The sequence below is a fragment of the Pseudophryne corroboree genome, chromosome 9 (assembly GCF_028390025.1).
Source record: "Pseudophryne corroboree isolate aPseCor3 chromosome 9, aPseCor3.hap2, whole genome shotgun sequence".
Lineage (NCBI taxonomy): Eukaryota > Metazoa > Chordata > Amphibia > Anura > Myobatrachidae > Pseudophryne > Pseudophryne corroboree.
The window spans coordinates 344,977,950-345,003,020 of record NC_086452.1 but is presented as its reverse complement, the minus strand read 5'-3'; the positions used below and the strand labels follow the sequence as shown (position 1 = coordinate 345,003,020).

Genomic DNA, 25,071 nt, shown 5'->3' with positions numbered 1-25,071 from the left:
CCTACAATCCCATTGTCCATTGGCCGAAGGAATTCGGCCCTGCATCATAACAAAAGGTCATAGGGTGATTCATACAGGTGGGCTGTGACGATTTCCAACAGCTCAGGTGGGTGGGAAACTGGGTTTCCCGCCGCATACCTGAGTATGTGTAAATAATAGAAATGGACATAAACTTCTTATGTCCATAACTATTCGCACGAGCGATTAATACGCTCCAAACCAACACCGGAATATTGCTAATTAAATACTCTTCCGATGGGTACCAAACACTGCTGTATGATTCCTGTTAGACCCTTCGTACGATATAAAGAGGGATTCCTCAGCTCTGGGACATTGTATTTTAACCAAACTTTCAGAATCTATCAAAGGGACCATGATCTATAAACTACATTAATTGTGAACATTTGTAACGAATGAGTCGCACGCTACGACTACATAAACTCTACCGTAAATACGCATACCGCGCCTGCGAGTGCACGCTATTGCGGGTATGCGCTTCCACGGGAGAGCGTACGCACGCGCAGCGCGGACCAGTGTGCGGTGCAAATATGGCAACGTGCATTGAGACATTTTTCTGACTTTGACAGTCCACCCTTTGGCAGTCAATAATAACTGCCACAAAACATTTAAGGAGAAAAATGTAAGTCAGGGGTTAATTGATTTCCATGGTTGGGTAGGGGAGAAGAGTGGAGTAGGTGTGAAGAGGGTATGACCTAGTGAGAAAGTAGAAGCATGTGTGTATGAGTCCATGTTTGGAGGGTCATGTATCATCGTGCCGTACGTGTGGTAAATCTAGCTTCGAGGTATTGCGAAGTATACATTTGAATTCCTTCTTATCCTGTGGTACAGGTCTGTGGATGGGCTGTCAAACTCTACCGAGCTCATTTCGGCTGTGGTTGTAACAAAATGGGGATGCACATTTTAGTTGATGATACATGAATGGGGGAGGTATGTGGTTGCTGATATCTGTGCCTGTATTCCCTATCGTCTATGTGTGTCGTTACCTGAGGGTTGTAGAGATGAAGATAAAGAACACTTACGAAAAATGCAATGATATTCTATGTCAGGGAAATGTACATCTGTTGTTGAAGTTGTGTTCGGTATCTGTTGAGAGTCGTCTTCTTTGCGCTGTTTTGCTCCTTAGGCATGAGCAACAAGCTTTGTCAGTGCCATCAGATTTACAAAAATGTTGGGCTAGCGTGAGTTTAAAGATACTAGGGAAACTGGGGATCCATGGCAAAGTTCATCAAGTGTCCATATTTAAAGTTGTCAAATCTTCTTCTTTGGTGCTTGTCTGTTGTCTGTATAGCGTCTCGTCAACTTCCTCGTCCAAGGGGGTCTTTGTATCTTGGAGAAAAGCAGAAAAACAGGTGAAAGAAACGGACCGTATAATCGCATTTTCATCACATTCTGGTTTCTATCATTGGGTCATAAATCAAATCCAGGTTAATTACAGTTTCCTCGCTCCTCAAGCTCATCACTTTTGTACTTTGTTTGCACCTCATTAAAGCCTGCCCGCATCTAAATATCAATCCAATCGATATAACAACACCCAAGATACATAGGAGAAACTTTCCAACATCCATTATGACTCCTTGAGCCCAGTCTCCCAAACCGGAGAACCAATTTCGCGGGTTCAACCATGACACCCAACTAGTCAGCTCATTACCTACAGCAGCAAGGGTGAGATTGTGTTTTCGACGAAATTCCCACTTCAATTGGAGAATATCATCCATCTTTTGGTCTATGACCTCTACCGGATCCTCGGTGCTATTTGTGATATACGTGCAACACTTTATGCCGTACTGTGTTGCCAATGTAACACAATATCCGCCTGTTACTGCTGTAAGATAATTAAGAACCATCCTATGCTGAACTAGTTCTGTTTTGTAAGCTTGAAGTTCTCTTCCAGTGTATCTAAACGTGTCATCATACATTTCAGTGATATTATCTAACAAATTGGCGAGTGCGGAAATGTATTTATAATTCATCACTCCCCGAGCGGTACGAGTGAAATCTAACGCTACCAGAACCTGAATCCCGGTGGATTCATGGATAAGATCAGAGGCCGGATGCTCTAACCTTTCTGACAGTTGTCTTTTAACTCGGTGCTCGTAATGAGTGTGAGTATAAGGAGCTTGGGCACCACGGTGTATGTCCTTCATTTTGTCATGTGTAACAGTCATCACTTCAGGCAATACTTTTCCAATATAACACAATCCTTCAGAGTTTGGGACAAGCCACTTGTACGCCTTTCTCCCACATATGAAATATGCGTCATCGGGGAGAACATAGGGGACGGAGAAGGACATGACCATGTTACAAACCTTCCAGGTGAAATCTCCTGACCCTAATTCTTCCATCTGCCTAATGCACGTATCGGTTTGTACGATATGTGCACAGTATCCTGGTGATACCTCTCCAACTCTAGTAATCCTATTTCCTAAGGTATATCGATATCGGAAAGATTTTCCTCTACTGGCTATGTGGCGTACGAGTTCTGTATCTGTAGGCATTCTATCTGCTCTGTGTGAAAAGGTCATGGTAAGGTTGCTCCATGACACTTCCCAATTTCCCGGTTTTCTGGGATTGGAGATGTTAAAACATAAGAGGGACCTATCCACATGGTATTGGTGGAGCTTCAAACTAGGAGGGCTGGAGATGTTAAACCTCCGGTCCACCGGTCTCCCACCACTTAGCTCAAGTACCTCCCCTAACGTTAAAGGAAATGGTACTAGCCCTGATTTACTGTGACCCTGAGGTACTTGAGAGCATACCCAACAATCGGTCTTGTTTAACACATTACCCACTAGAGAGTGATAGTCACTCAATGGATGCCGGTCCATATGGATATTAAAACTAGATTGGCATTTCTTTATGCATCCATCTTCAACCAGATTATCACAGAGCCTACAGATACAATTTTCTTCAGCTAACAATCCATCACAATTTCTTCTATCGGATCGTTTTCTGATACTCGCCTTTGCTTGTTGGTTTGGTTGATCTTGGAAAACTACGCCTCCATCATCATAATCGGAACCCATTCCAGAACCTCTCTCGACCTCTATGGTACTCTCGCCGGAACAGACTGCTCTGGTCAACATCATGGTTAACATCAAAATCCGGATCACAGTCTCTTGGGGCAAGTCCATCTTTGAGGAGGAAATAGAGAAGAATGAGAAGGGGGAAAAAGAAATTTTTAAGGGAGAGGGGATGGGAAGTGGAGAAAACAATAAAAGGGAGAGGGGAGTCGACAGCTGCTTTCGATCTTCAAGGCTCAGGTGCCGCCTCAGTCCTCCTGGAACAGACACTCCAGTGATACAACCTCTACCGTCTGTTCCTTATCACGGGACTTCTCTGGATCGGCAACCTTTTTGCAGTGGGATGAATGGACCCAAGTCTCTCTCTCAGCAACCTTCAATGCTGTGGTGCTAGTCAATAAGACCTGGTATGGTCCTTCCCATCTGTCAATAAGACAACCTGAGCGTAGAAAATTTCGTATCATTACATAATTCCCAGGTTCAATGTCATGACAATTACTACCTGGTAAATCAGGAATCACCAACTTCAGATTATCATTTTGATTCCTCAACTGTTTACTCATGTTAATCAAGTACTTTACAGTTACTTCATTGTTACATTTCAAATCATCCTGAGGGTTAATCATGACATGCGGTTGTCGACCAAACAAGATTTCAAAAGGAGACAGATTAAGGGGGGACCTGGGAGTGGTTCTGATGCTATACAAAACAATGGGTAAAGCTTCTGGCCACGTCAATCCTGTCTCTGTCATTACTTTACTCAATTTATTTTTAATAGTGCTGTTCACTCTTTCGACCTTCGCACTCGCCTGTGGACGGTACGGAGTGTGCAGCTTGCTATCAATACCCATCAATTTACACATTCCTTGAAAGACATCACCGGTAAAATGGGTACCCCTATCACTTTCAATGATTCTAGGGATACCATATCTACATACAAATTCCTGCACAATTTTCTTAGCTGTAAACATAGCGGTATTTGTAGCTGCTGGAAAAGCTTCGACCCAATTCGAGAAAACATCTATACAGACAAGTACATATTTCAAATTTCTACATGGGGGTAATTGAATGAAGTCAATTTGTATTAATTGAAAAGGGCCGCCGGCAGGTGGGATATGGGATGGTTCTGTAGGTATTGCTTTTCCAATATTCTTTCTCAGACAGGTAAGGCATGACATTGCTCTTTTACCCGCATGAGAGGAGAATCCTGGGGCGCACCAGTATGCTCTTACCAATTTGCACATCCCCTCCTTGCCTAGATGAGTCAGCCCGTGAGCTGCTTCAGCCAGACATGGAAGGTATGCCCTGGGGGCCACTGGTTTACCATGTCCATCCGTCCAGAGCCCTGAGGACTCCTGGCCATATCCCTTTGCCTTCCAGACTGCTCTTTCCTGTGTGGAACACAAATTCTGCATCTCACACAACTTCTGTGTGTTGATGGTATTAAATACCATCAACTGTGTGGTGTCTGTCCGTGTGGGGGTAGCAGCTGCAAGCTTTGCGGCTTCGTCTGCTCGGCTGTTACCAAGGGATACTGGGTCTTGGCTATATGTATGTGCTTTACATTTGATAACAGCCACTCTGTCGGGTTCCTGTATCGCTGTTAGAAGCCTTTTTATGTGAGCTGCATGCGCTATCGGTGTACCAGCTGCCGTCATGAAATTTCTGAGACGCCATAGCGCTCCGAAATCATGTACTACCCCGAACGCGTATCTAGAATCGGTGTAGATATTGGCAGACTTACCCTTAGCCAATTCACATGCTCTGGTTAGGGCGACCAGTTCAGCAACCTGGGCTGAGTGAGGTGGGCCTAGCGGCTCCGCTTCTATGGTGTCTTGGTCATCTACGACTGCGTATCCAGTACACAAGTCTCCCGAGTCTGACTGTCTGTGACAACTACCGTCCGTGTAGAACGTGAGTTCTGCATCTTCCAGTGGATTGTCACTGATGTCAGGCCTTGCGGTAAAATTTTGGGTCAAATATTCCATACAATCATGTGTATCTCCCTTTGCATTAAATCCTCCTTCCCCATCACTCTCACCTTCCACCCTTTGTGTCTGACCAGGCACACCTGGGAGAAATGTTGCAGGGTTTAATGCACTGCATCTCCTTATGGTGATGTTTACTGGGGCCATTAATGCCAATTCCCATCTCGTAAACCTTGCTGATGAGACGTGTCTGGTTTGGGCAGAATTCAATAAGGCAGATACCGCATGCGGTGTATGGATTGTGAGGTTGTGGCCTAGCACAACATCTTCGCTTTTTGTCACTAGCAATGCTATCGCCGCAACGCTACGCAAGCATGTGGGGAGGGATCGCGCTACCGTGTCTAGCTGGGCGCTGTAGTATGCAATTGGCCTGCTGGCGTCACCGTGTTTTTGTGTTAGTACACCTGCTGCGCACCCAGCACTTTCTGTTCCGTATAGTTCAAAGGGTTTCCCATAGTCTGGCATACCTAGTGCTGGTGCCTGCGTTAGGCACTGTTTGAGTCTCTCAAATGCTGTTTCAGATTCGTCTGTATGCGAAATCCGATCAGGTTTGTTCGAAGAGACCATTTCCTGCAAAGGTAGCGCCAATATGGAAAACCCTGGGATCCAATTACGGCAATACCCACACATTCCTAGAAACGTCCTGATCTGTTGTTGGGTTTGTGGCAGTGTCATGTCTCTAATGGCTTGGATTCTATCAGCGGTCAGGTGTCTCAGTCCTTGTGTTAGACAGTGTCCCAAATATTTTACCTTAGCTTGGCATAATTGCAACTTGTCTTTGGAAACCTTGTGACCTGTGTCTGAAAGATGAAACAGGAGCTGTTTCGTATCCTTCAGAGATGCTTCCAGTGAATCTGAACACAGTAATAAATCGTCCACATACTGTATCAATACTGATCCACTGTCTGGTTGGAAAGACTGTAAACAATCATGCAAAGCCTGAGAAAATATACTTGGACTATCTATGAAACCTTGGGGTAACCGAGTCCACGTGTATTGGACTCCTCTGTATGTGAATGCAAACAAATATTGGCTGTCAGGGTGCAGAGGTACCGAAAAGAAAGCGGAGCAGAGGTCAATAACAGTGAAAAATTTGGCAGTGGGAGGAATTTGCATTAGGATGACAGCTGGATTAGGCACTACGGGGAACTGACTCTCAACTATTTTGTTAATCCCCCTTAGATCCTGCACTAGCCTGTAACCCCTCCCCCCACTCTTTTTAACAGGGAAGATGGGACTATTTGCTGTGCTGGACGTTCTTACTAGAATGCCCTGTTGTAGCAAGCGCTCTATTACTGGGAAAACTCCTAACTCCACCTCTGGCTTCAGAGGATACTGTGGGATTTTTGGAGCTATCCTACCATCTTTTACTTGTACTACTACTGGAGCTACGTTTGCCATTAATCCAGTGTCCTGTCCATCTTTTGTCCAAAGCGACTCTGGTATCTGAGATGTCATCTCTTCTACTTGGGATGGGTTCCTATTTGTCATAATGGAATGTGACATTAATTTTGATGGGGAGTCTAGCATGTCTCGTACTTCCTGAGCGTGATTCTCAGGAATGTCCAAGAATACACCTTCAGGAGTACAATAAATGACGCAACCCATTTTACATAGTAAGTCTCTTCCCAGGAGATTAGTTGGTGCAGATGCAGCCAGCAAAAAGGAATGCTTGGTATGCAAAGGCCCTATTGTAATCTCGGCTGGTTTGCTAACAGGGTAGTGCTGGACTACTCCTGTTACTCCCATGGCTGGAATTGTCCTACCAGTGGTTCTCATGCCCACTGTCGAATTTATCACTGACTTGGCCGCCCCTGTGTCTACAAGAAAGTTTAAAGTTTTACCAGCCACATTGATTGCAATCTCTGGTTCGCTTCCAAGACTGGCAATCAACTTAACTGGCTGCAGATTACAGGTATGGCCACACCCCTATTGGGTATGCTGACCTCCCTGAATCCCATTGGCAGCAACTACTTGTGGGGGAGTTAGCTGGGAACTACCAGAGGCATGCCAATCTCTGTTCGGGGGATATCTTTTTGTTTCCCCTGTATGTGGCTCAAAACTCCGCCTCTGTGGACCCTGCTCCCAATGTCGTGTGTTGTGTTGTTGTCTAGGGGGTTGAAAAGATCTTTGTACATTCTTTGTTCTACATTCTCGTGCATAGTGTCCCGGTCTGTTACAAGAAAAACATGTTATTACACTTGCCTTACCCACAGGATTCGGTGGTACATACGCAGGCTGCCTTGTGGTCAGCGCCTGTATACTTACGGACATCAACTTATCACTTTGCGACTCTCTGTGCCTAGTGATGTTTCTGTCGTGATCAATAGCAGCTTCTCTCAAGCCGGACACTGACAGACCTCGCCAGCATGGTTGCGTGGTCTGAACCCTAGTCTTTAATGTTTCCTTTAAACCATCCATCAGTACAGATACTGCTACTTCTCGATGGTTTGGGTTGGTCTTAATGTCTTCTATACCAGTGTACTTTGCCATTTCTAATAGTGCCCGGTGAAAATATTCTATTGCCGTTTCGGACTCCTTTTGCTTAATGGAAAATATTTTATTCCATTTAACAACGGCTGGGAAATACTCTTTTAGCTGTAAATTTATCCTTTTTACATTATCCTTGTTGTACACGTCTGTAAGCGGTACATCTTTATCCAATGCACAATCAGCTAAAAACTGAGTTGCATCAACATTGGAAGGTAAACAAGCTCTTAGCAGTATCTGCCAATCCTTGTTGTTGGGTTCTACAGTGTTACCTAGATCCCTGATGTATTTTTGGCTAGCAACTAAATCCTTCCTGGGGTCAGGAAATTCGGACACTATTGTTCTTAATTCCATTCGGGAAAATGGAGTGTACATGGCAATGTTCCTTATGGGAGTGGCTCCAGACACATCTGTTTTTCCATTGGGAACTGCTATTACCCTTACAGGAGCAATTCTAACAGCCTCTTCCTGTGTAGATTCTACTGCTTGTTGTGGTACAATTGTTTCAGTGTAGTGCATGGTGCCGTACTTACCCGTTGACACGACCTCACCTATCCCTCCGCTAGGGGCTTTCACTAATCTCGTGGGTGTCGCTGTGCCTACTGTGGTCTCTGCTATGGTGGCTGCAAGAGAGAGAGCTGAAATTGTTGCTGAATCGTCTTCTTGATCACACTCCTGAGGAAGGTTCAAAACAGGGTACAACTTGCACGGGTTAATACTTGCATGAGTTATTTGGTTAACATCATTAACATTTACAGTGTTACTAAGAGTTTGTGTTTTACAACCCAGTGCGTTTCTCTCCGCAATCAACTTCTCTCCTGCAATGTATGGTGGAGGAGGAGCTGTGGCAATCAACTTCCTGACTGCCCCAGATCCCGCCGCCAGAGCCAACCCTCTCTGTATCTCACCTTCCTGGTGCCATAACTGTAAACAATCATGATGTTGAATTCGTCTCTTTGTTGATTTTACGAGACATATCCTCCTCCTTAAATTTTGTAACACTTCTGGACTGAAGCTACCTATTCTTGGGAATTTGTCCCTGTCTTGTACAGTCATTCTCTCCCATTCATCACATAAAACCTCTGTGTGACTACCGTATTTTTCACACATTACATATCGTGCCGACCCAACTGGTCGGTTCTCTGAATCAACCCGAACCGAGGTTGATCGCCCCCTACCTGAACAAATGGCCCCCATAATCTGCAGGCGTTGCTTATTCCTCCTTGGATCTTTATCTCAAGGTTTTCAGCGAACCCTTACAAACAAACCAAGATGTCCTTGGGCAGGCCGGCGGTGGTGGTTTATCAAGTACCCCACTTACTTCTCGCCCACGTTGGCCAGTACTGCAATCACTGTAACCAGAGCTGCTGTACCCAACCTAGGGCCCCTGTGAACCTTTATTTACTGGGGCGCGTTCCCCAGCAAGTATCGGTTGTTGGATAGTTCCTGAGTGACCAGCGAACTTCCCTTCCAAAAATAAAAAAATTACACAAATCACGTCAGAATGTACAAATAGCGTTTGTGACCACTTTACTCTAATGGTATTAGGTCAGATTACTAACTACTGCACACAATTACGTGCGGTCCAATCGTTCAGTACACGAGCACTACTTGTCATGTACTGAAAGATCAATGGAATCGATGTTTCCGGCCGCGATTCCTTCAGCAAGAGCTTGTATGGCCTATATGGGTTCTGCACCAACACCCCAGGCGTTGTGCCACTGGACTTTTATAGCGGACCTCTTTGTCTATTTTACCTGTTACCTTATGACCTCCTGGTCTTGTTACCTTATGGTCCGCTATACTCTAATGCTCAAATATTATTTAACCAGGGATGCCTCCCTAGCCACCGTATATGTCACTTACACGTATGTCCCTTGACGAGTACCCGGCTTTCCTTTTGGTTCCACCTTAAAGTTGTATAAACTTATGTATACAAAACACACTCACTCAACACATGTACACTTTTGTTTCTATATCTATTTCTGCGCAGAAATTGTCTTTAGGCCAAAAGTGTTACCAATTAGGAGCAGGATCTGTTAAACTAAATTTCAGATTTTTCCAAAAATAGATTTGCGTTATTTACCGCGTCGCGTTATCTACCGCTGTGCGTTAATTATCGCTTTTGCGTTACTTCACTTTATCACAGCTTGAGCTACGTGGGCGTAACCGGACGCTACGTTGCGTAATGAACGCTGCGTGCGTCTGCCTTTGGATTGCGTACGCTAGTCTTTGTTAGCGACACGTGTACGCAATATAAAGATCCACCGTAACACAATTTCTATTTTTATCAATGTAAATGATCCCTGATCATCTACCGCAATCCACACTGACTGCCTTGTATCTCAGACAAACCGTGTGTTTGTTCTATACTTTAACTATCACCTCTACTATGAAATAACAGCAAATCTCTTTTTAGCACTTTCTATCAACTATAAAATTGGCAAACAGGAATAGTGATATACGAAAATGAAACAGAAATGCAGATATATGCGTGCGTACGCAAGACAAGAGAAAAATAAACAGTTTTAAAAAGACACAAGCGTTTTGTTCTTACTTCCGGTTACCGGATTCCTTCAGCACTCTTTATCTAAGCGAAGCAGACGCTTATCCCGTCAGCACAGCGAGACAACCTCCCACCCTTTGCTGGGGGGATAATGTCTGCTGATCTACCTAGTGCAGATATGAGAAGGATAGGACGAGTCCCCAATTGACAATGCTAAATTCCTTTGTCGTATAAACAACCCTTTATGAAGCTAAGAACACTGTACTCTGTTTGCTTGAGAAGTACCGTAATGGTACGCTATTGGCGTAGCGATCGCTCAGCCGTAGGCGAGACGCTCAAGCGTCACGTTCGCTCACGGCCCAGTGATCACAGGACACGTTATTGGCTATGACTAGAGTAATGATTCGCTATGGCGTAGCGGACGCTCGAGACCACGAGGAGATCACCAGCGGCGCAGACGCTCACAACGCTATACCTTAATGTTAAAACCTTATACCAATGAAATACACTGAATACCTTAATGTGAGTACAGGGTGTAAATGCAACCTTGTGTAACCTGACTAACTACAAAGCTGCTTGAGCGTCACCGACGCTCAAGTGAACACTTAACACTATAGAAAATACACAGATACTGGTTTAGGTTCCAAAGCCTATTAACTGTATTATATCTAATATACTTGTAAAAGGGGATAACAGTACAAATGATACACTACAATATAACAGAGACTTCCTAACCACAGAACTAAACAATAAATACAAAAAGACAATACTACACTGACCTAAATGCAATACAATACTATCTAATACAATACAATACTAGCCTAGTCTAGGGGAGATATGAGAGAACAGAACAGGGAGAGAGAGAGAGAGAGAGAGAGATGAGAGAAATTGGCTCACAGAAAGACAATGATTACGGAGAGAAAACTTACGCACAAGGGGAAACGATCGCATGCGCCTCGATATCCAGCTCCCGGCTATCAGCAGATAACCGTTGATGAGAGAGTGAGAGCTGGATGTGGTCGGCCTGCCTATTTATGCCCCACACACAATGCAATCTCATAGTCCCTACAATCCCATTGTCCATTGGCCGAAGGAATTCGGCCCTGCATCATAACAAAAGGTCATAGGGTGATTCATACAGGTGGGCTGTGACGATTTCCAACAGCTCAGGTGGGTGGGAAACTGGGTTTCCCGCCGCATACCTGAGTATGTGTAAATAATAGAAATGGACATAAACTTCTTATGTCCATAACTATTCGCACGAGCGATTAATACGCTCCAAACCAACACCGGAATATTGCTAATTAAATACTCTTCCGATGGGTACCAAACACTGCTGTATGATTCCTGTTAGACCCTTCGTACGATATAAAGAGGGATTCCTCAGCTCTGGGACATTGTATTTTAACCAAACTTTCAGAATCTATCAAAGGGACCATGATCTATAAACTACATTAATTGTGAACATTTGTAACGAATGAGTCGCACGCTACGACTACATAAACTCTACCGTAAATACGCATACCGCGCCTGCGAGTGCACGCTATTGCGGGTATGCGCTTCCACGGGAGAGCGTACGCACGCGCAGCGCGGACCAGTGTGCGGTGCAAATATGGCAACGTGCATTGAGACATTTTTCTGACTTTGACACGACACACACGTACCGACACACAGCAGACACACAGGGAATGCTCTGATAGAAGACAGGACCCCACTAGCCCTTTGGGGAGACAGAGGGAGAGTTTGCCAGCACACACCCAAGCGCTATAAATATATATATAGGGACAACCTTAATAAGTGTGTTCCCTTTATAGCGCTCAAATATTATAAATATCGCCAATAAGTGCCCCCCCTCTCTGTTTTTACCCTGTTTCTGTAGTGCAGTGCAGGGGAGAGTCCTGGGAGCCTTCCTCGCAGCGGAGCTGGGCAGGAAAATGGCGCTGTGTGCTGAGGAGAATAGGCCCTGCCCCCTTTTCGGCGGGCTTCTTCTCCCGGTTTTTTTGGAACCTGGCAGGGGTTAAATACATCCATATAGCCCCAGGGGCTATATGTGATATATTTTAGCCAGAATAGGTATATTACATTGCTGCCCAGGGTGCCCCCCCCTTGCGCCCTGCACCCTCAGTGACCGCTGGTGTGAAGTGTGCGGAGAGCAATGGCGCACAGCTGCAGTGCTGTGCGCTACCTCATGAAGACTGAGACGTCTTCTGCCGCCGGTTTCTGGACCTCTTCTCTATTCGGCATCTGCAAGGGGGTCGGCGGCGCGGCTCCGGTGACCCATCCAGGCTGTACCTGTGATCGTCCCTCTGGAGCTAGTGTCCAGTAGCCTAAGAAGCAAATCCATCCTGCACGCAGGTGAGTTCACTTCTTCTCCCCTAAGTCCCTCGTTGCAGTGAGCCTGTTGCCAGCAGGACTCACTGAAAATAAAAAACCTAACAAACTTTTTCTAAGCAGCTCTTTAGGAGAGCCACCTAGATTGCACCCTGCTCGGACGGGCACAAAAACCTAACTGAGGCTTGGAGGAGGGTCATAGGGGGAGGAGCCAGTACACACCACCTAGTGGTCAAACTTTTAAATTTTGTGCCCTGTCTCCTGCGGAGCCGCTATTCCCCATGGTCCTGACGGAGTCCCAGCATCCACTAGGACGTCAGAGAAAAAAATTATATGTATAAGGAGTAAGCCCGCGCGCAGCCTCCTGATGCATCCACAATTACATTGCGGAATCATCGATTTAAGGTTGACCCCTGCCAATGGCATTTTTTTAATTCGAGTGGCTGCGTGTGATGCATACTTGCCTACCTGACCCTCTCCATGAGGGAGAAAATGCTCTGTTCCTGGACTTTCCTGGTAATGTATGATTGCCATCACCTGTGGTGAAACACCTTTCTTATCAATTAACTAGCTCACCACAGGTGATGGCAATCATACATTACCAGGAAAGTCCAGGAACAGAGCATTTTCTCCCTCATGGAGAGGGTCAGGTTGGCAAGTATGGTGTGATGTCATGTAGCCAGCCCGAAAACGCTCCCGGCTCATCCCGTTCGGCCCACACGCCCCCGAAACACTGCATCGCCGTGCCCCGAACACTCGCCGCTGTCAATAATCTTGCAGCAGCATCCAGGAAGGAGAAGGGTGGTGCACGCACACTTCGGCCAGTGGGCGTGCACAGACCAGATGGATGCGGCTGCTGCATATGGACGCGCAGCTGCGTCCATCTCTGAATCATCCCCTATATTTACAAAAACAGCCGTCTCTGGCTCTGACCAACACTGGACATATGATGATGATATAGTGGTCACTGCCTGGTGTGGTAATACTAATGCAGCCTTTAACTCACATTCACAACTGACTGGCTATTTGTATTGTGTGTACTACTTCAGGGTAGCATCTAGTTTCCCTTCGTGGAGAGGACCTTTCCCTTAAGCCCCTGGGTCCATGTCACAAACTATTTGGAATAGTAACCTGTGGTGAGCGAAGGGTCCAATGGTGCATAGATAAAACTAAATAAAATGAAACGAACGGAGAATGGATAAAACATTTGGTTGAAGCTAGATCCAAGTGGGAGAATCAACCTAAAACATTTAGTTGCTGTAAGGGCGGAAGTTCTCATCTGCCCTCTCATGCTGTCACTTCCAGGTCCTGATCAGGAAGGGAACATATTAATTGCTTGCTGTGGGAGTGGCTGCTGCTGCAGTGTGAAGGCTGTGCTCTGATTGGCTCTCTGAGTCAGTGAGAGCTAATCAGAGTTAGCAGTGGGCCCTGTTGCATAGCAGCAGCCTAGAGAGGGGAGGGAGTGATGGAACTGAGCAGGCTCATGTATAAAGCAGGAATAAAGACTCAAACAGCCTTCAACGAACCTAGGAAGTTTCATTGTTACAGACACAGCAGCCAGGGGGGGCATACCTAATAGGAATTAGAAAAAACAAGCCATCGAAAGAAAAGCATCGATGGTTATGAAACATCGGTAATCGATGTCCATCCCTACAATAAAGTTGGTTGAAAAGACATCTGACAGTAAACAAACATGGCGACTCCCAGAGCGAGAGAGAACGTATAACTGGGGATCCCTGTATCCTGCATATCCGGGGATTGTGTTTATGTACCGTATACAGTGGCAGGGATGGCGGGGTTAATGGAAGACAGTGATGAGTACCGGGGAGTGAGGATCGTCGGCTCGGAGTTAGTGGACAATTACACGGTAGGTGGGCAGAGCACAGCTGGTCTAAGCCATATATTTTACAGTGAGCAATAAACAACCCATCAGTGTCACCTCTGTTATATTAACAAAGGTCTACTACAGTGTTAACCCCTACACAGCTAAACCTTTTGCCCTATAAACCTCTCCACTGTCGAGACCTGTATAAGGTATACATCACCAGTCCTATGACTATCTTCACAGAGTCCTTAACAGTCTGCTGTGTGTGTAGCTGTGCATGTATCCTTTATTAAAGCAATAGACACACCATGTACAGTTTCTGCCTCCAAATATGTTATCCCTGTTAGCATCTTAAATATGTGAATACATTATACTTATTAGAGCTCCAGCATTCTTTATGGCTCTCTACAGAGATCCACCTCTTTTGCATATTCTCCTGACTCAATGGGGGTAATTCAGATCTGATCGCTAGGCCGCGATTTTTGCAGTCCTGCCATCAGATAGTCGCCGCTTACAGGGGCGAGTGTATTTTCGCTGTGTAAGTGTGCGAATGCATGTGTAGCAGAGCTGCAGAAACTGATTTTGTGCAGTCTATGCGCAGACCAGGACTTACTCAGCCACTGCGATCACATCAGCCTGCTCGGGACCGGATTTGACGTCAGACACCCGCCCTGCAAACACTTGGACACGCCTGCGTTTTTCCACACTGTCCCTGAAAACGGTCAGTTGCCATCCACAAATGCCCTCTTCCTGTCAATCTCCTTGCGAACGGCTGTGCGAATGGATCCTGTGCACAAACCCGTCGCTGTCTGGCGATCCCCTTTGCAGCCGTCCATCGTGCCTGCGCATTGCGGTGCATGCGCAGTTTGGATCTGCTCGCCCGCTGTGTGAAAACACACAGCAGCGATCAGATCTGATTTACCCCCCGTGTACAGTAGCTGTAAGGAAAAGGTGTTCCCACCAAAGAGCCCTCCATCAGGACCACCGCTGCTCCCGGCTCTACTGGACAAGGTCCAGGATGGGCATGCACTTGCCTATGCGTTGGACCTGTGTGACACTGGCTTGTGGACGCCGCTCACTTCTTAAAAAAAACTCATAAATACTTTCTCTTCCCACTTCCAAAACGTGTCATAAAGATCTGGTATCCAAGTGCCTGTCTGTATTTTCTATTGAAATCTGCATTTATATGAGCTCCTATTCCTATACTGCGCTGTCAACTTGATGTCATGGAAAGATACAATCTACTGTCCACACACACCAACAATGTTTACTTGCAATTTGATTATTCATTGAGATTTATTTGGTCAGACAGCAGCTTCATTTCAGACGTGAGCCAAGTCTTCTTACATACTGTACTGGGTGGAAGATTGAATTAAATCTCCCATCCTGTTTCCACAAAAAAAATCTCTTATCTACTAGCTGTCTGAGCTGCTACAACTACGTGGGTCCACAGTCTAGTAGCAGGGGAGGATGCAGTATGATTTCCTGACTGTCTGGATCCCAGTGTTTAGGTGACCAACGCCAAAATCCCGTCATCGAGCTGCGCTCTCCACGCTTGGGGCCCGGTGGTGACCCACACTATTATATTCCCCCTCGGGTGATGACGTGGACCACCACCCTAGTGGGATTTGCGGGTGGGCAGTCGGGCTGGCATTTCCACTGCTGTCAGGATTTTGGCATCAGTATTTTGACTGCCGGGATCCCGACCGTCGGGAAATTAACTGCATACCGAAGGGGAGGTTTCAGAGTGTTACTGCTAAACATTTACAGCTCTATTAGAGAAATTTGTTTCCGTCTTATGCGCAAAATCTAACATTTATTTAAGGTGCACAGGGGTTAGCATTGTTACCTTACATCACTGGAGCCATGGTTATTATTTTGACCAGTGCTCTATCTCTTTCCGTATTTTCCTGGGTTACATTTTGTTTCTTCAGTTTCCTCACACAATTGCTGTGTAATATATTGGCACATTTTAAATTAAAGATTAGTATTGTGTAACAATTTTCAGATGTTAATGAATTTGATCGTTCCATTTAAGATCATAACGTTGACAATTTAATTGTCACAATGGACTGCACTGAGCATTGTATATTTAACTGAGAAATGTATATTTTAGATTACAACAAATTGATCAAGTAATTCAAAATATTTCACTGCAACATTACAGAGATAAAAGCTTTTTATTGTACCCTGCATCCTTTTAATGCGATTTATTTGATCTGTTTCCAGGTATATGTTATTGAGGTTTACAGTGGTATTTATAATTGGAAAGTAAAGCATCGTTACAGTGACTTCTATGATCTTCATGAAAAGGTGAGAGTTAATAATAATGGAGTCATGGTGTTAAACCAAACCCCACTCTGTAAAAATATTATGGGCTAAATATAATAGCCTGCGAGAAGCAGGAAGTACAGGATTTCGTGTGAGTCTGGCCAGATTTTTAAATCGGCAATCATTTACATGGCATTACCTGGTTTGTTTTGGCGTGTAAATGATTTCCGCTTTAAAAATCCGGCCAGATTCATATAAAATTCCGCACTTCCTGCTTCTCGCAGGTTATTACATTTAGCCCTATCTGTCAGAACAGCTTTCTTTAGTTATTGATACAGATGGGTCCACGGTTATCTTGACTAGTTTTCTGCGCCTAGGCACAACATGACTTAGTTATCTTGACTAGTTTTCTGTGCCTAGGCACAACATGATTTATTAGCATAAATCCTTCATCTATTGTTCTCAACTGCAATACAACACAGTGAACAATACAGCAGGGGATTAAGTCTGACTGGCCAGTCTCAGTTAATCCTATTAAAGGTCAAGATAAATGTGGACCCATTTGTAGCTGTCATATTTCTGTGACTTGGATGAACAAATGAAACATCCTGTTATCAGCAGTGTATGGGATCACCACTTTTTTTTACCTTATATCTCCTTTATCTATTTGCATATCACACTTTATAACATGGGCATACGGGATGCAGTTCATATACTCACTGTCAGGATCCTGCTGCTCAGGACGTCAGAATCCCGACAGCCGGTGAAATGCCGCTGCCTGGAATCCTGACAAACGCGGAGTATTCACACTGTGTTGGTGGGTCCACACCACCAACCGAGTAGGAATAAAACCTGTTGTGAGCCACCGGGCCCGTAGCGTGGCAAGCGCAGGGAGTCCGCAAGGGAACTTGCTGCCGGAATTACGACAGACGGGATGCTGGTGTCGGTATACTGACAGCCATCATCCCGTCTACCGGTAAATGGTATGTATTCCAGTCATACTGCACAAATTACATTACTGTATAATTTAGCTTGCCCTTAGTATATATAAAACATGGTAAAAATATTCTTCATACATGCGGCTTTAAAAAAATAAATAAGAAAAAAAAAGTAAGTATTACAGTGGTTGAAGTAGGTCAGCATAGGTTGGTATGACTTACTGGCACTTGTCATCCCTTCCTGTGACATTGTCTACAGACAGGGGTGTTGTCTTCAGTGCATGCTTAGCCATTGAACGAATAACTGGGTTGTTGGGTTGGGAACACATAATCAGCGCTTGTGCATGTTTGTTATTAGAAATTCCTATCAGCCTGGTCATACATCAATATCACACAGCACTACTGTGTTAGCATTTAAGCAGCAGTCAGACTCCAGGCGTACTGTGCTTACTCTTAAGGCCCATACACACAGGGCAATTTTGAGCTCAAAGTAGCTCAGTTTTGGCATTTTGAGCTACTTTGAGCTCAAACTCGGCCAATGCGTATGGCCGGGCGAAGAGCGGTGAGCTATGGTGTGCGCTCCCGCACCATCGCTGGCCACCGCCGTCCTTCGAGCTGCTTGAGCAGCCGAGGGACGCACTATCCACAGTCTCTTACTGTGGAAAGTGCCTCACCCCCCCCAACACTCCCCCCCCTTCCTTCCCCCGTAAACATCACCGGCACAGTGAAAGTAGCTCGGTGTGTATGCATTGAGCTATTTTTCCTTCCAGCGATGTTCATGATCATCGCTGAGAATGCATGCTGGGAAAAAACGCCCAGCTTTATGCAGTCTTCCTGTATCTCTGAGAGATATTCAGTAGCTCTCATTACCTTGATTATATTACAATGTCAAACGGCCTGATTCTGATTTGGAAGTACAGCAAAAAAAAAAGTAAGAAACTGCACCTGGGCAAAACTAATTTACAGGAACTGCAATAACCACTAGTGATAAAAATGTATTCTATAAAAAAAATGTTTTGCGAGTGTGCCGATCACCTTAGTACTGCAAAATGTCCTATTTGGAACTAATCCTCCCAGAGGTTTTCTCTAACGTCCTAGTGGATGCTGGGGACTCCGTAAGGACCATGGGGATTAGCGGCTCCGCAGGAGACTGGGCACAACTATAAAGAAAGCTTTAGACTACTGGTGTGCACTGGCTCCTCCCACTAAGACCCTCCTCCAGACTTCAGTTAGATTCTTGTGCCCGGCTGAGCTGGATGCACACTAGGGGCTCTCCTGAGCTCCTAGAAAGAAAGTATATTTAGGTTTTTTATTTTACAGTGAGATCTGCTGGCAACAGACTCACTGCAGCGAGGGACTAAGGGGAGAAGAAGCGAACCTACTTAACAGGTGGTAGTTTGGGCTTCTTAGGCTACTGGACACCATTAGCTCCAGAGGGATCGACCGCAGGACCCGACCTTGGTGTTCGTTCCCGGAGCCGCGCCGCCGTCTCCCTTACAGAGCCAGAAGCAACGAAGAGGTCCGAAAAATCGGCGGCAGAAGACTTCGGTCTTCAACAAGGTAGCGCACAGCACTGCAGCTGTGCGCCATTGCTCCTCATGTACACCTCACACTCCGGTCACTGATGGGTGCAGGGCGCTGGGGGAAGGGCGCCCTGAGGGCAATATATGACACCTTGGCTGGCAAATCTACATCATATATAGTCCTAGAGGCTATATAGATGTAAAATTACCCCTGCCAGTATTCCAGAAAAAGCGGGAGAAAGTCCGCCGAAAAAGGGGCGGGGCCATCTCCCTCAGCACACTGGCGCCATTTTTCCCTCACAGTTCCGCTGGAAGGAAGCTCCCTGGCTCTCCCCTGCAGTCTGAACACTACAGAAGGGTAAAAAAGAGAGGGGGGGGCACTAAATTTAGGCGCAGTATAGATATATGATATATAAAAAAGCAGCTATAAGGGAAAACACTCATTTATAGTGGGATCCCTGTGTTATATAGCGCTCTGGTGTGTGCTGGCATACTCTCTCTCTGTCTCCCCAAAGGGCTTTGTGGGGTCCTGTCCTCTGTCAGAGCATTCCCTGTGTGTTTGCGGTGTGTCGGTACGGCTGTGTCGACATGTTTGATGAGGAGGCTTATGTGGAGGCGGAGCAAATGCCTGTAAACGTGATGTCACCCCCTGCGGGGTCGACACCTGAGTGGATGGTGCTGTGGAAGGAATTACGCGACAGTGTCGACTCCTTGCATAAAAGGTTTGACGACATACCTAATGTGGGACAGCCGGCTTCTCAGCCTGTGCCTGCCCAGGCGTCTCAAAAGTCATCAGGGGCTCTAAAACGCCCGCTACCTCAGATGACAGACACAGATGTCGACACTGATACTGACTCCAGTGTCGACGACGATGAGACTAATGTAACTTCCAGTAGGGCCACACGTTACATGATTGAGGCAATGAAAAATGTGTTGCACATTTCTGATGTTACCCCCGGTACCACAAAAAAGGGTATTATGTTTGGAGAGAAAAAACTACCAGTAGCTTTTCCTCCATCTGAAGAGTTAAATGAAGTGTGTGAAGAAGCGTGGGCTTCCCCTGATAAAAAGCTGGTAATTTCTAAGAGGTTACTAATGGCGTACCCTTTCCCGCCAGAGGATTGGTCACGCTGGGAAACATCCCCTAGGGTGGATAAAGCGCTCACACGCTTGTCAAAGAAGGTGGCACTACCATCTCCGGATACGGCCGCCCTGAAGGAATCTGCTGATAGAAAGCAGGAGGCTATCCTGAAATCTATATATACACACACAGGTGTTATACTGAGACCGGCTATTGCTTCAGCCTGGATGTGCAGTGCTGCTGCTGCGTGGTCAGATTCCCTGTCAGAAAAATAAGATTTTACTTACCGATAAATCTATTTCTCGTAGTCCGTAGTGGATGCTGGGACTCCGTCAGGACCATGGGGATTAGCGGCTCCGCAGGAGACAGGGCACAAAAATAAAAGCTTTAGGACTAGGTGGTGTGCACTGGCTCCTCCCCCTATGACCCTCCTCCAAGCCTCAGTTAGGATACTGTGCCCGGACGGGCGTACACAATAAGGAAGGATTTTGAATCCCGGGTAAGACTCATACCAGCCACACCAATCACACCGTACAACCTGTGATCTGAACCCAGTTAACAGTATGACAAACGTAGGAGCCTCTGAACAGACGGCTCACAACAATTACAACCCGATTTTTTTGTAACAATAACTATGTACAAGTATTGCAGACAATCCGCACTTGGGATGGGCGCCCAGCATCCACTACGGACTACGAGAAATAGATTTATCGGTAAGTAAAATCTTATTTTCTCTGACGTCCTAGTGGATGCTGGGACTCCGTCAGGACCATGGGGATTATACCAAAGCTCCCAAACGGGCGGGAGAGTGCGGATGACTCTGCAGCACCGAATGAGAGAACTCCAGGTCCTCTTTAGCCAGGGTATCAAATTTGTAGAATTTTACAAACGTGTTCTCCCCCGACCACGTAGCTGCTCGGCAGAGTTGTAATGCCGAGACCCCTCGGGCAGCCGCCCAAGATGAGCCCACCTTCCTTGTGGAATGGGCCTTGATAGATTTAGGCTGTGGCAGGCCTGCCACAGAATGTGCAAGTTGAATTGTGCTACAAATCCAACGAGCAATCGTCTGCTTAGAAGCAGGAGCACCCAGCTTGTTGGGTGCATACAGTATAAACAGCGAGTCAGATTTTCTGACTCCAGCCGTCCTTGAAATATATATTTCTCTATCGTCCTAGTGGATGCTGGGGTTCCTGAAAGGACCATGGGGAATAGCGGCTCCGCAGGAGACAGGGCACAAAAGTAAAGCTTTCCGATCAGGTGGTGTGCACTGGCTCCTCCCCCTATGACCCTCCTCCAAGCCAGTTAGATTTTTGTGCCCGGCCGAGAAGGGTGCAATCTAGGTGGCTCTCCTAAAGAGCTGCTTAGAAAAGTTTAGCTTAGGTTTTTTATTTTACAGTGAGTCCTGCTGGCAACAGGATCACTGCAACGAGGGACTTAGGGGAGAAGAAGTGAACTCACCTGCGTGCAGGATGGATTGGCTTCTTGGCTACTGGACATCAGCTCCAGAGGGACGATCACAGGTACAGCCTGGATGGTCACCGGAGCCTTGCCGCCGGCCCCCTTGCAGATGCTGAAGTAAGAAGAGGTCCAGAATCGGCGGCAGAAGACTCCTCAGTCTTCTAAAGGTAGCGCACAGCACTGCAGCTGTGCGCCATTTTCCTCTCAGCACACTTCACACGGCAGTCACTGAGGGTGCAGGGCGCTGGGAGGGGGGCGCCCTGGGAGGCAAATGAATACCTATTTTGGCTAAAAATACCTCACATATAGCCTCCGGAGGCTATATGGAGATATTTAACCCCTGCCAGAATCCGTTAAGAGCGGGAGACGAGGCCGCCGAAAAAGGGGCGGGGCCTATCTCCTCAGCACACAGCGCCATTTTCCCTCACAGAAAGGCTGGAGGGAAGGCTCCCAGGCTCTCCCCTGCACTGCACTACAGAAACAGGGTTAAAACAGAGAGGGGGGGCACTAATTTGGCGTTAGAAATATATAAAAAAGATGCTATAAGGGAAAACACTTATATAAGGTTGTCCCTATATAATTATAGCGTTTTTGGTGTGTGCTGGCAAACTCTCCCTCTGTCTCTCCAAAGGGCTAGTGGGTCCTGTCCTCTATCAGAGCATTCCCTGTGTGTGTGCTGTGTGTCGGTACGTGTGTGTCGACATGTAGGAGGACGATGTTGGTGAGGAGGCGGAGCAATTGCCTGTAATGGTGATGTCACTCTCTAGGGAGTCGACACCGGAATGGATGGCTTATTTAGGGAATTACGTGATAATGTCAACACGCTGCAAGGTCGGTTGACGACATGAGACGGCCGACAAACAATTAGTACCGGTCCAGACGTCTCAAAAACACCGTCAGGGGTTTTAAAACGCCCGTTTACTTTAGTCGGTCGACACAGACACAGACAGGGACACTGAATCCAGTGTCGACGGTGAATAAACAAACGTATTCCTTATTAGGGCCACACGTTAAAGGCAATGAAGGAGGTGTTACATATTTCTGATACTACAAGTACCACAAAAGAGGGTATTATGTGGGATGTGAAAAAACTACCATAGTTTTTCCTGAATCAGATAAATTAAATAAAGTGTGTGATGATGCGTGGGTTCCCCCCGATAGAAAATTATGGGCGGTATACCCTTTCCCGCCAGAAGTTAGGGCGCGTTGGGAAACACCCCTTAGGGTGGATAAGGCGCTCACACGCTTATCAAAACAAGTGGCGGTACCGTCTATAGATAGGGCCGTCCTCAAGGACCAGCTGACAGGAGGCTGGAAAATATCATAAAAAGTATATACACACATACTGGTGTTATACTGCGACCAGCGATCGCCTCAGCCTGGATGTGCAGAGCTGGGGTGGCTTGGTCGGATTCCCTGACTAAAAATATTGATACCCTTGACAGGGACAGTATTTTATTGACTATAGAGCATTTAAAGGATGCATTTCTATATATGCGAGATGCACAGAGGGATATTTGCACTCTGGCATCAAGAGTAAATGCGATGTCCATAACTGCCAGAAGATGTTATGGACACGACAGTGGTCAGGTGATGCAGATTCCAAACGGCACAAAGGTGTATTGCCGTATAAAGGAAGAGGAGTTATTTGGGGTCGGTCCATCGGACCTGGTGGCCACGGCAACTGCTGGAAAATCCACCGTTTTTACCCTAAGTCACATCTCTGCAGAAAAAGACACCGTCTTTTCAGCCTCAGTCCTTTCGTCCCTATAAGATCATATCTGCCCAGGGATAGAGGAAAGGGAAGAAGACTGCAGCAGGCAGCCCATTCCCAGGAACAGAAGCGTTCCACCGCTTCTGACAAGTTCTCAGCATGGCGCTGAGACCGTACAGGACCCCTGGATCCTACAAGTAGTATCCCAGGGGTACAGATTGGAATGTCGAGACGTTTCCCCTTCGCAGGCTCCTGAAGTCTGCTTTACCAAGGTCTCCCTCCGACAAGGAGGCAGTATGGGAAAAAATTCACAAGCTGTATTCCCAGCAGGTGATAATTAAATTACCCCTCCTACTACAAGAAAAGGGGTATTATTCCACACTATATTGTGGTACTGAAGCCAGAAGGCTAGGTGAGACTTATTCTAAAAAATTTTTTGAACACTTACAAAGGTTCAAATCAAGATGGAGTCACTCAGAGCAGTGATAACGAACCAGGAAGAAGGGGACTATATAGTGTCCCGGGACATCAGGGATGCTTACCTCTATGTCCCAAATTTGCCCTTCTCACTAAGGGTACCTCAGGTTCGTGGTGCAGAACTGTCACTATCAGTTTCAGACGCTGCCGTTTGGATTGTCCACGGCACCCCGGGTCTTTACCAAGGTAATGGCCGAAATGATGATTCTTCTTCGAAGAAAAGGCGTCTTAATTATCCCTTACTTGGACGATCTCCTGATAAGGGCATAGTCCAGGGAACAGTTGGACGGAGTAGCACTATCTAGGATACTGCTACAACAGCACGGGTGGATTCTAAATATTCCAAAATCGCAGCTGATCCCGACGACACGTCTGCTGTGCCTAGGGATGATTCTGGACACAGTCCAGAAAAAGGTGTTTCTCCCGGAAGAGAAAGCCAGGGAGTTATCCGAGCTAGTCAGGAACCTCCTAAAAACAGTGCATCATTGCACAAGGGTCCTGGTAAAAATGGTGGCTTTCTACGAAGCAATTCCATTCGGCAGATTTCACGCAAGAACTTTTCAGTGGGATCTGCTGGACAAATGGTCCGGATCGCATCTTCAGATGCATCAGCGGATAACCCTATATCCAAGGACAAGGGTGTCTCTCCTGTGGTGGTTATAGAGTGCTCATCTTCTAGAGGGCCGCAGATTCGGCATTCAGGATTGGATGCTGGTGACCACGGAGCCCAGCCCGAGAGGCTGGGGAGCAGTCACACAAGGAAAAAATTTCCAGGGAGTGTGATCAAGTCTGGAGACTTTTCTCCACATAAATATACTGGAGCTAAGGGTAAATTTATAATGCTCTAAGCTTAGCAAGACCTCTGCTTCAAGGTCAGCCGGTATTGATCCAGGGGGAAAAACATCACGGCAGTCGCCCACGTAAACAGACAGGGCGACACAAGAAGCAGGAGGGCAATGGCAAAAACTGCAAGGACTTTTCGCTGGGCGGAAAATCATGTGATAGCACTGTCAGCAGTGTTTCATCCCGGGAATGGAAACTGGGAAGCAGACTTCCTCAGCAGGCACGACCTCCACCCGGGAGAGTGGAAACTTCATCGGGAAGTTTTTTCCACATGATTGTAAACCGTTGGGAAATACCAAAGGTGGACATGATGGCATCCCGTCTGAACAAAAAACGGGACAGGTATTGCGCCAGGTCAAGAGACCCTCAGGCAATAGCTGTGGACGTTCTGGTAACACCGTGGGTGTACCAGTCGGTGTATGTGTTCCCTCCTCTGCTTCTCATACCTAAGGTGCTGAGAATTATAAGACGTAGAGGAGTAAGAACTATACTCATGGCTCCGGATTGGCCAAGAAGGACTTGGTACCCGGAACTTCAAGAGATGCTTACAGAGGTCTTATGGCCTCTGCCGCTAAGAAGGGACTT

The 25,071-nt window shown here is 46.4% G+C and overlaps 1 protein-coding gene across 4 annotated transcripts in view; it reads left to right on the top strand.

The window, feature by feature from the left end:
* Nucleotides 1-13,780: 13,780 nt before the first annotated feature.
* The window catches only part of NISCH (nischarin), a 306,900-nt gene continuing 295,609 nt past the window's right edge, over nucleotides 13,781-25,071 (top strand). For 2 of the 4 annotated variants that reach the window (XR_010186909.1, XM_063940637.1), the window contains exons 1-2: nucleotides 13,784-14,223; nucleotides 16,411-16,494. Coding sequence is in view for 3 of the 4 variants with exons in the window: in XM_063940637.1 (XP_063796707.1) it covers nucleotides 14,146-14,223; nucleotides 16,411-16,494 (162 nt within the window). In the remaining variant the exon portion in view is untranslated. Of the gene's footprint in view, nucleotides 14,224-16,410; nucleotides 16,495-25,071 lie in introns of all 4 variants that reach the window. The other 2 variants (XM_063940634.1, XM_063940636.1) reach the window with 2 other exon arrangements.